The sequence below is a fragment of the Trichosurus vulpecula genome, chromosome 9 (genome assembly GCF_011100635.1).
Source record: "Trichosurus vulpecula isolate mTriVul1 chromosome 9, mTriVul1.pri, whole genome shotgun sequence".
Classification (NCBI taxonomy): Eukaryota; Metazoa; Chordata; class Mammalia; order Diprotodontia; family Phalangeridae; genus Trichosurus; species Trichosurus vulpecula.
The window spans coordinates 126,242,016-126,253,842 of record NC_050581.1 but is presented as its reverse complement, the minus strand read 5'-3'; the positions used below and the strand labels follow the sequence as shown (position 1 = coordinate 126,253,842).

The 11,827-nt window shown below is 39.1% G+C and overlaps 1 protein-coding gene across 1 annotated transcript; it reads right to left on the bottom strand.

The window, feature by feature from the left end:
* Positions 1–3,536: 3,536 nt before the first annotated feature.
* Positions 3,537–11,062, bottom strand: IGFBP1 (insulin like growth factor binding protein 1). The gene is given in 5 exon segments (XM_036738176.1): positions 3,537–4,267; positions 6,526–6,654; positions 8,189–8,373; positions 10,556–10,990; positions 10,993–11,062. Coding segments are annotated over 5 exon segments (951 nt in total). The 3' UTR covers positions 3,537–4,135.
* Between the last annotated feature and the right edge of the window lie 765 nt (positions 11,063–11,827).

Here is an 11,827-nt window from a genome sequence, read left to right as displayed (position 1 = left end):
GAATCCTTCTTATTTGTCTTTTCTTTTGGTGTAATAATATCCCACTACAGTCATTTGCTACAATTTGTTTAGCCTTTCCTCAATTGATTCCTACTCTGTTTCCACTTTTGTGTTATTGCAGAGTGCTGTCATATTTTGTTATATTTGGGAATGTATACACACACAAATACATATTTGATCCTCACTATTCATCAATTCTGTATTTGCAAATTTGTCTGCTTCCTAAAGTTTGTTTGTAACCTTGAATTCAGTACTCATAGCTGTTTTGCAATCAAGGCTATGCACAGAGAGGCAAAAAATTTGAGTTGCCCAATGCACACATTCATAGCTGAGGAAGAACAAGGAGGCAATCTGCCTTCCTCTTTGAGCCTTCAGAATGTAAACTAGTTTCCTTTTTACAATGGTTTTTTTTTTTTTTTGCATTTTTGTGCTTTCTCTTAGGGAATTTACTTTTTAAAACTGCCCCTAAGTATGGCGCTGAAGTGCTATCTGGTGTTCCAAGGAGCAGGCAGTTTGTAATACGCCTTATGGAGAAAATATGTGTGTGTTAGATAAGGTTTGCTCAAGCATGAGTTATAGTGCTGTTGGTCATGAGTTTAATGTTAGTGAATTAATAACATGATACAACCAGAAAAAGAAAGAGAACATTTGCATATAATTAAAAATTTGTAAGAAATATATATGTATACATATATATACGTATACATATATATATCTGTGAAATAAGTAGAAATACATAGAAAACAAGAAAACAAGAGTATTTATTGATCAATTGATAAAAATGTTATGACCAAAGTCTTATAACCCTATATTTCCCCTAAATGGTTCAGTATTCATTAATTCAATGTTCATGGCAACTTTATAGAATATAGCTACCATGGATGACGAGAATCAACAAAAATGTATACACACATATATGTATATATGCATATATGTACATATATACATATACACATATATGTATATATTTTACATATATATGTGAATTTATCTCTCTAGCAGTGGGATCTTTGGGTCAAAGAATATGGACATTTTAATCCCTTTCTTAGCTTAATTTCAAATTGTATTCCATAAGAGTTGAACCAGTACAGCTTTACACATAATACACTAGTGTTTCTCTTTTCCCACAGCCCTCCAATACCTTTTGTCATTGTTCTCAATTTACTTTTTCTGTTACAATCTATACTTTCCTATTGTTAGTGATTTGGGGCAATCTTTCATATCATCATTAACAATTCTGCCTTTGAGAACCCTTTGATTCACTCTCTTAGTCATTTGTAATTTGGATATCAGAGCCCTATATTTGAAGAAAATATATTTTTCTCAATCTACAGTTTCCTCTTCTTATCCTAACTACGTTGATTTTGTTCATGCAAAAGCTTTTCAATTCCATGCAACTGAAAAAGAAATTTCTCTTTTAGGATCTCCTTGATCCCTTATTTGGTTAAGAATTCTTTTTCTAGCTATAGTTCTGAAAGTTTTCATCTCCATTTTCCTGAATTTATGTTTAATGATATAATCATTTATATTTAAGACAAGTATCCATTTGAAACTTGTGGTATATGTTTACCTAAACCTGTGTTTTATTTTTTAAAACTTACTTATGTATGTAGCTATCTATCGATCTATCTATTCCTTCCTTAATTTACTTAGCTTGAGGGCTCTCCATGTTAGCCCTTAGTTTACTTCACATAGCTGAACCACACCAAAGAATTCCTAGGGGTAATTTCAGAACTGTAAGACTTCAAGGTTAGAAGAAACAGGAAATGCATTTAATTTGACTTACACCAAAATAAGAAAAAATAAAAGCCATAGAATTGTGGCCTAGCCTGATACATAACCAGCCCCAAATCCCTTCAATGACACATACATCAAGTGGCCATTCAAGCTTAGTTTGAAGATCTCCAGTGAAGGGGAACCTGTTGCCCACTTAACACATCCATTCCTCTTTTGGATATCATTAGCAAGTTTTCCTGTAATTAAGTCTAAATTTGTCTCATTGTGACTTCCGCCCTTTGCTTTCAATTCTACCATCTAGAGACAAAAAGAATAAAAAGCAACATGTAGCAAGCATTAGGAGGGGAAGATACTTGACTCCTTTAAACTTTCCAGTACTGAGCTTGGAAGGGAAGCGATTTATTTTTTAAAACTATTGCAGAAATCTGAGCTCATTTATTAATAATGAATATGGTACTAATAGAGAGGGAGAAACAGGGTGAGTAGAATAATTAATGCAGTATTATAATTAATGTTATAGTTTAATATTAATTCTAAATAATATTTTAGGCACTGATTAAAAATACCAATTATTGATGCGATAACATTTAAGTAGTACATAAAGACCATCCGAGACCACTAAGCTTGTACTAAAGGATTGAAGGAACTCCAACAAAAAACCTCAGAAAGTTAGAGGCACCAGAACTAGGCCAGAAGGAACTCATTCCCCTGTGCCATTTTTGTTTGTATGTTTGTTTGGTTTGGTTTTGGGGGTTTTTTCCCCAGAGCACCGAAGGCCTGATTCTTTTGTAGCCCCCACAGAATAGCCAAGGTTTTGTGTCATGAAGTTCAGTCTCCTGGCTAATGGTCACCTGGCCTCAAAATAGGTTTGAATGGGAAGTGAGGGCAGTCCATACTTTTTGTACCTGTAGGGGATAGGATGGTGGGATGGGATTCCCCCAAATAACTGAATAGCAATTTGTTATCTAGGGAACTGGGTATTGACCTAGGTACACCTGGAGAGGATACGTGTGAAAAGGCAGGGAGTGAGTGGAGAGAGACAGAGGAGAGGAACACACAGAAAGGAAGAAGACAGAGAGACAAAGTCAGAGAGAGACAGAGACAAAGAAGGAGGAGAAGGAAGAGAAGGATGGAGGAGGAGGAGGAGGAGGAGGAGGAGGAGGAGGAGGAGCTATCTTTTACAGAAGAAAATAGAAAGAAAATACATCAGGATAACTTTATTTAAATATACTCTGATATTCCAAGGAGGCAAATTAGAGTATATTTATATCCTAATGGATTTCTGATCTCTTAGACATGGGTACTCCCTACAATGTAGATCACCCTTCACTTATGCCTGTCAATTTTGCTTGACTTTTCTCTATGTTTCTTCCTAAATTTACCACAGGTAGTACTCCATGTGCTAGACAAACCTCCACTGAATTCTCTTTACATCCCTGACTAATTCTATTTTATCCCCATCATAGATGTCTCTGACATCATCTGAAGAAATTATCTTGCATAATTCCTCATTTGTAGTATGTTGTAGCCTACTGAAAACATGAATTTGGTCCAGATCTATTAATAAATCTGCGTATGAAACTCCCATTATGGAAACTCCCTCCACCAATGTAGATCAGAAACATTTCTGCAGCACATAGCGTGAGTTGTCTGGGGCTACATAGAGGTTAAATAACTTGCCCATGGTCGCACAGCCAGAGACAGAATGTAAACCCAGAGCTTCAGAAATCCAAAGCTAGCCTTCTGTTTACTATAGCATGTTACTTCTCCAACACATTAATAAAATTATATACATTGACAATATTTATATGTGAAAATTTTATTCCAAAATGTGTTTATGTACTACAACACAATATATCCAGTGCATATACATTTAAAATAAAAGACAAAACTTGTTGAGGTTTACCCATTTGATCTAAGTTTACATGTCATTTTAAATTAACATCAAATTCTGATGCATAGGTCAAGAGGTTAAATCTATTTTCTAAAAAGCTCTTAAAATTATCTTTACACATTTCAATTGTATGCTGATTTTCTCATTGTTTTAAGCCTGGATGATTGATATTATCAATGATATCTTTTTTTCCCCTAGGCTCTTTAAAAAAAGGAAACATTCCACATATTTTCAAGAACAAAAATACAACTATTTACAATATAAAATTATGAAATAGTTCATAATATATAAATTAACAGTACTCAAGTTACTGTGTAGAAAAAAAATAAATTTACTGTGAAATAAATAATCCAACAGCTTTACATATCCTGTGGAGTATAAAAGTAGTTGCTACATATAAAATATAAACTCTTTGTGTGTGTGCTTGTATGTGTATAGGCTTGAGTATAAATAGAGTGTATTTTTTTAAAAATTCTCATTTGAACTAATGCAAAGAATACGTTTTCAGTTACGCAAATTAAAATAGCGATTACAGCCAGGGTCTCCTCTTAGCTCTGGTGAGCCAGGAATCTTTTTTCCATTCCACGGGTAGACGCACCAGCAGAGGACAGGTTCTCCTTCTAGAGAAGTCTCACACTAGAACAAAATTCACAAAACAACATATTCAATGATGGCAGTGAAGTAAGCCTGTGGAAACTCTAAGACTTTCTACCATGTCTTTTGTGTGATTATGAATGACTATAAGGGATGATAACTTTATCACTACAGACCCTATTCATATAATAGAAAGAATTTCCTTTGTCAAAAACCAATTGGGTGTTCATAAAATACGGTCATCATAATTATGCCTTAAATATGTTTTTGTGACCTGGTCAGAAACACTAACCGCCATTGCTAACATTTGGTAAATACGTCCCAATCTCCAAATTCTTGGCCCACAGACAAACTTTTGCACTAGGCCCATAGCGAATGCTTGCTGAGTTTAAGTAATGTATTAATCTACTTGTTCCTTTGTTTCAGTTGAATAATGTATATTCTGAATGCCAGCTCTAGACATTAGAAACACATCTACCTCCTTGGAAGCAGTGGCTCTTCCTGGCCTGGGTATGGAGACTGGGGTAAGGCCCAGGAAGGGCAGGGTCACTACTCTTGGTCACCTTACTAAATCTGTCCATTCTCATAATACAAGTCACCTCTGTATAGTCCTACATATGGGGACAATGTGATAACATCATAAGGAACTGTAATGACATATTTTCAAATAGCATTCCTCTGAAGGTAAAGCAAAAATTGTAGCTAGTCTACAATGCGATATGTAGTCTTGTGACTTTGCATCCCTTAGGCTCCAGATAAACTGGATTATTTGCCATTCTCCAGACATAATCCCCCATGCTTTCCAGAGTAAGCACACATTCTTTACATACTGTACTTTGTCCCAAATGCCCTTGCCTATTCATCTCTGCTCATCCAACTTTTATTCATCCTTCAGATCCACCTCAAATGCTTCCTCCTCCCACTAATCACCCCTGATCCAAAAACCCACAGAAGCTTGACCCTCTCTTCCTACAGTAATAGACCTGTTTGTTGGCCTCCTGCTTTGCATTCTGGTTATCTGTGTGCAGGTTGACTGGCTCCCCCTTCCTTTGAGCTCCATGAAGGCAGGGATCATGGCTTATTTCTCTATATCCTCCTAAGTACCTGGCCTAGGTCTTGCACATAATAAGCACTTGATAAGTAGTCATTAAATTTTATATCAATGTGGCTATTGTCACAAAGGACATTGTTAGCAGCTAGGGACGAGGAGATCCAGGAGGATGTGATAGCTTCTGAGGTGAGGGGAACCTTTAGATGGGCACAGAGCCAGCCATGCTCCAGGGATTGCTGAAAAGTTTGACCATGTTTCATTGTGTCTCAAGGCTAGGAATGCCAAGACTTTCTGGTGCCTCAGTGGAGTGACTGTGTGCCATTCCCCTGGGGCAGATAAATTCTACTCTGCAGATGAGGAAAATGAAACAGAGAGACTATGTAACTGTTTTGTTGTCTAGCAGTTTGTCATGGGGAAAGCACAGGAATAAAACCCAGATTTCATAAATCCAATTAAGTGCACTGCAGACTTTAAGTAATTTATTACTTGCTGGATGAAGTGGCGTCTGGATTTTCCCCCCAATAAAATCCCCCAGAATGTGTATGTTTGTGTAGGTAACAAAATAAATACTGAATTTGTATTTCCATAAATGTTAAGATTCACTTTCCTCTCTGGGCAGATATTTATTTCTGTTCTATCTTATTTGGTATCTGTCTCTCCAAATAATAATATATTCAATATAGAAGTTATTTTTGTTTATTGTTATTAAATTATGCTCAGGCAAAGTGGTAGAATCAACAGTGCCGGGTTTGGGGACAGGAAGATTTGGGTTCAGATTCTGGCTCTGATATTAGCTATGGGACACTGGGCAAGTTTTATTTAACTTTTATGTGCTTCTGACAACTACCTCTGAATTTTCTGTGTTACAGGAAAAGAGGCCATCTGATCCAAAACCTTCATTTTACAGGTAAGGAAACCAAAGCCCACAGAAATTAGATGACATGGCCATGGCCACCAAGATGGCCTGCAGTGTGCCTTGGTAGTTCCCTACACAGACACAATTACAACTCCATCTCTCTTCAATATTAGCCCACATTTCAGGATGGGTGGTTGAAATACCATATCCATTTTACATTCAGAGGTACACCATTTGAAAGCATGAATTTTTTGATTCCTTGAGATATATTTTAGGCATCAGGCACTTTTTAAAAATAAAGGTCAGAGATCACAATGGGAATTGAGAGAAGCTTATCACTCCTTTTAAGGAAGGATATTTTCAAGCTTTTGTTAAGAGTCAAACATTGCATACCTGCTTGCTGTGATAAAATCCATTCTTGTTGCAGTTAGGAAGGTAAAACTTGTAAATTTCTTCTCCTGCCTTCTGTTGGGCTTTGGCTAATCTGTCCAGCACCTTGTAGAGTTCTCTTTGACATGGTTCCTGAAAAAAAATAATGCCAAAGGAAGACTAAGTGGCAGCATAAAAATGGCTTTAAGATCATTGTCAGAAGTACGGGAACTACTCAGAACAGAACCACAACCAGAAGGCAACATTCCCTGCCCAAAACATGAAAGTGTCCATCTTCACCTCTGATGGACTTCCTGTCTTTTCTGAACTGAGACAAGCTTTATTTTAAACTGAGATTATAGCCTGCATTGGCTTGACTTTTTCTATTACACATAGGCCCCTGACCTAGAAAGAAAAAATGATTTCTCATTATATTGGCCTTTAATAGCCACTCAGAAAAGGTAACAGTACAATTAAACCATGACTCAGAGTGGCTAGCGATGGCCCTAGAGGTCATCTTGTTTTTCAGAAAAAGAAACTGAGGCTTCCCTAAATATGCAGTAGAGTGGAAGTAGAAATATACTTGGATGATGCCTGAATTAGATAAGCCAAAAAAAGCAAGGTAATGAGATTGCCCAGGCATTGTACACCATGGTAGGTACTGTATTACCTAGGTTTATATCCAGTGAAAGCTCAAACTGGGTTCCTTTTCATTGGACAATTTTCAATTCCAATTCCTATTCTTTGGCGCCCTCACGTGGTGATTTTAAAATACAGTCTTTGATAGTAAATGCCTTCTATTAACTAGGCAAATTCTGCAGGTGCTTTCTCTAAGTTTGCATACATTCTTCTATATTAACAAGCATGGTTTCCATCTTAAAAGAGTCGTTCCTGTAATATCTTGCACTAGGACTCTTGGCTATAAAGATAAAGAAGTGTGTGTGTATATATGTGTGTATGTGTATATATATATATATATACATGTGTACACACACACACACACACACACACAACCTCTATCTATCTAATCCTGACCATAAGCAACTTGTTTAAATTTCTCCTAGATCCTGACAGTTTTCTAAGGTTTTAAATTCTAGATTTTAGGCTATAGGCTACTTTTAGGAAAATAAAACCTATAGATTTTAAGGTTTCAAATCTACATTAATGGGAGAAGTATCCATATGAGGAGTTTCCTATGTCAATGAATAACCAGGTTTAATACAAACATTAATCATGTTTTAGTCCTAAAACTGAAACTATTTCCAAATATAACCATGGATAAAGTTGTCAGCTAGAGTCTATAGCAATACTCCTCTTGACTTTTTTCTTTTACTTTTTGACCATTGTATAGCCACAAAAAATTAAAGTCAAATGTCTTCATGATCTTAATTAAGAAAAATCTAGACCTTTGCGTTAAAGACTAGTTTATTTTAAATACTTTTTTGAAAACATGAAGAAATCAAATTTACAAATCGCTCAGTGTCTTACTCTGTTTACTATTCTGTAGGGAACTGGAACTAGGTTGTTCCTAAGGTCCCTTCCAGTTGGATGAATTCACCCAGGCCCTCAAGTATGTTCAATTGGGGAAAAGGAAGAAAGATCTAAGTCTGTGAGAAGGAAAAAAAAAAGTTTTAAGAGGCTTGAGTCTGGGACAATGTTCCAAGAAGTGCTACCAAGGGTTCATTACCTTCCATTTCTTTATGTCAGAGATTTTCTTGGATTTTATACTTTCATAAGTGCTGATGGCATTCCAAAGGATGGGTCTTTCTTCAATCGGGGGAAAGATCAGGTGATAATTATCCAAAAGTTGCTCCTGCGTCATTTCTGCACTCTCTGGGGCTGTGTTTTCAGGAACCAAAGGGTCCTTAGTATCTACAAAATTAAAAGCAAATGATTCATTGAATCTTTAATTCATCCTTTCTTATCCTTTTAGAAGATCATCATGGTCATGTATGATGTAGTTTTAAGTGCTTTTAAAAAGTTTTTCCCCCACCATTTCCCCCAAAATTAGACTGTAGAAAAGATCTAACTACATTACATATTCTCATTTTTTAAATTTTTATTTATTTTATTTTTAACATATGGAATAAAACAAGCATCCATATCTTAATGTAGATTTATATATACCAGATTTATAGTGAGGGATAACTGAATTTCCTTCTCAACATCTGGTGCCTATAGTGGGAACCGATTTCATTTTCTAATATAACTAACAAGATGTAGCAAGCAAAAACAATAGCTCTTTGTGAAGACACTTTTTAAAAGAAATCCTGATCCTCTTCCCTCTCTTTCACATCTCATGTGGTAGCTCCTTTGGAATTAAACTAGGGTTGGGCTGCCACAGGGAGGATCATAACAAGAGGCCATTTTTAGGAACAAGGATGACTGGCCCTACAGTGGGAGAGGTCTTGTTGGAGTCATTTTGGGGAGGCAGTCATAAATTAGGTAAATCACTGTTCCTGGAAGAGCCAGAACTAGGACCCGAATGCACATCCTCTCTGCTGGGGGTTCTCCTCATACTCCATTGCTTCATGTTTTGCTCAAAATCAGTGATTTTCTTGAGGAACTTCTGGGAGCCAAAGAGCAGGAAAGAGCCAAATAGGTCAAGCAGAAGCTAAATCATTAGATGTCTTAGAGAAAGAATTCAGTGGTTTAGCTCAACATAACTACAGAGATGCCCTATAATGGTACCCTTCAAAGTTGGGGAACCTGTAGCCCTCTAGGTTCTCAAGTGCAGCCCTTTGACTGAATCCAAACTTCAGAGAAGAAACCCTCTTAATAAAAGGATTTGTTCTGTAAAACTTGGACTCAGTCAAAAGACCACACCCAAGGACCTAGAAGGCCACATGTGGCCTCCAGGGCACAGGTTCCCCACCCCACAGGCTCTCTCTAGATATCATTTTGGGTATTTACCTCACCTTGGGAAGAATAGAGTAAAAATTAATTTACCTTTCCTAGATGAACACCCCTACTAAAATTTAAAAAAAGAGCAGTGGAGGAAACATTGGCTTTGGAGTCAAAGGCCCTGGGTTCAAATCTTGTCTTCTATACCCACTACTCATGTGACATTAGGCAAGTCATTTAACCTTCCCTGGCCTCAGTTTCCTCATTTGGAAACCTAAAGGAAAGAACTAGATGGTCTTCTGGGATCCCTCCCAGCTCTCCATTGATGATTCAGTGATCCTCTGTATTTTACCACCTTAGGTAGGCCCTAGAATAAAATCTAAGTAGAGACTTGTTCCACCCCCAGAAGAGTTAGAGAAACTTCTTAGAGACAAGCTGGCTCAGATTCCTGTTGAATTTAATTATGGGATTTCTCCAAGAATTACACAGGATGTGAATCAAGCCCAGATGGGGAGATAGGAAGCGAAGGGGCAAGGAGGAGGCATTTCCTTCACTCTCCACTACAAATAAATCACTGCTTAAGTAAGTAAAGAATCCGATTGTCAAGTTCTGAGGAAAAAAGGTGCAAGGTAAACATCCCAGAACACTTTATATGGCACATGAATGGAAGTGCGATATAAGCCTCAACTCTCACATTATGTACTATAAACATCTGCTGAGCACATAGTGTAACCACTCCACACATATACAAAGCAAATTCCAGAAGCATTTGATGTGGGTTTTGCAGGATATATTCACATCCTAGGTATTTACAAAAGCCAGGGCATCCTCCCAGGCTCTTGCCAAGCTCCCTGTTCACTCTGCCCATTTTGCAGCCCATTTAGTGTATCCAGTGTTCTCCTTGACCTTCCCAATTGTCTGATCTGGTATCTTACATAGACCTGGCAGGGCCTGTGGAGACACGGGGCATGTAGAGATGCTGGGAATGTGGGGATGCTGGGATTACGGAGAAGCAATTATGTGGGGATTCGGGGAACGTGGAAATGCAGGACACGGAGAGATTCAGGAAATGTGGGAATGCAGGGAATGTGAGGATGCAGGAAATTTGGGATTTAGGGTGCCACTCGTAAGGATGCACGGGATATGGGGCGCAGGGCAAAGGATGAAGTCTAAGTTTCTTCGAAAGAGGAGGGGATGAAAGGGTAGTTACCTGAAGACTCGGAGCTGTGGGAGCCTTCCACGTCAGCCGTCCGTATGCAGGCACCCTGACCCCGGGTGAGAGCATGCAGGGGCCGGGCTTCACCTGGGCGAGCCCGGCAGCTCAGCCCTTGACCGCAACGCGCCGTGTACACACCGCACGCATCGCCCAACTGCAAGGCGCACGTCTGGCAGCAGCCACAGCCGGGTTGGCGAGCGAGCTGAGGGCAGTCAGAGGGCACGGCCGGGCAGAGGGCCAGCTTCTCCGGAGTGCAGGGGGCACAGTTCAGGGGCTTCAGGGACACCGCGGCCGCGGACAACACGTGGAACTGGAAGGCGAGCAGGACCACGGGGAGCAGAAGGCGAGGGCAGCGGCAGCGGCGAGGGCAGCACCTCGGGGCCAAGGCTTCAGTCATTACCGAGAGAGAGGCGAGAGAAGGCTCTAGGAGAAGATTTCTGTAGATCCCGGAAATTTATGCCGGGCTCCCTGGCCGCGGGCCTTATAAAGCTCTCGAGTCATCGATCTTGCCATTCCAGTTAATCATTAGCAGCGTCGGAGGATGGGCCGGTGCCCTGCCATTGGCGGTGCCCCGGGGCCCTCCCCGCCTCTGTTTTCTTTCCCTTTTCATCTATCGTCACTCGAAAGACATTTGTTTTTCTCACTCCCCCGCCGGTACTCTGCACAAACGAAAAGGCAGTTTTAAAAACAGGGCTAAAGTTTGAGTTTGATAACGAAAGTCAGGGAGGCAGAGTGGTCCAATGGTGAGAACACCACGTGTGTTACCGAAAAAGAGACTTGTGTTTGGAAGCTAACCTCTGCTACTTACCGGCTGTCAGATTGGGAGCAAGTGCCTTCGCCTTTGGGGGGCTCAATTTCCTTGACTATAAATGAGGGGGTTGGGAAAGAGAAGCAGCTCAGCTTGGTAGAGAGTGCCAGTAAGAGAGCAGCAAGGTGGTACTGTGGATAGTGGTTTAGAGCGGGAATCAGGGAGACCTGAGTTTGAATTTTTCTCAGACAAGTGCTAGGTGGCCCTGGGCAAGGCACTGAGCTCCCGGTCTCAATTTCCTTATCGGCAAAATGAGGATAATTGCACTTACCTCATACTACTGAGTACTTCTGAAGACCAAGTAAGATTATATATGTAAAGAGGTTTTCTTAACAGATTATATATATATAATATATATATACATATATATGTATACACACACATATATATGCATATATACACACATACATACATATATACACAATACATATACAAAACATGTACATATGTGTGTATAT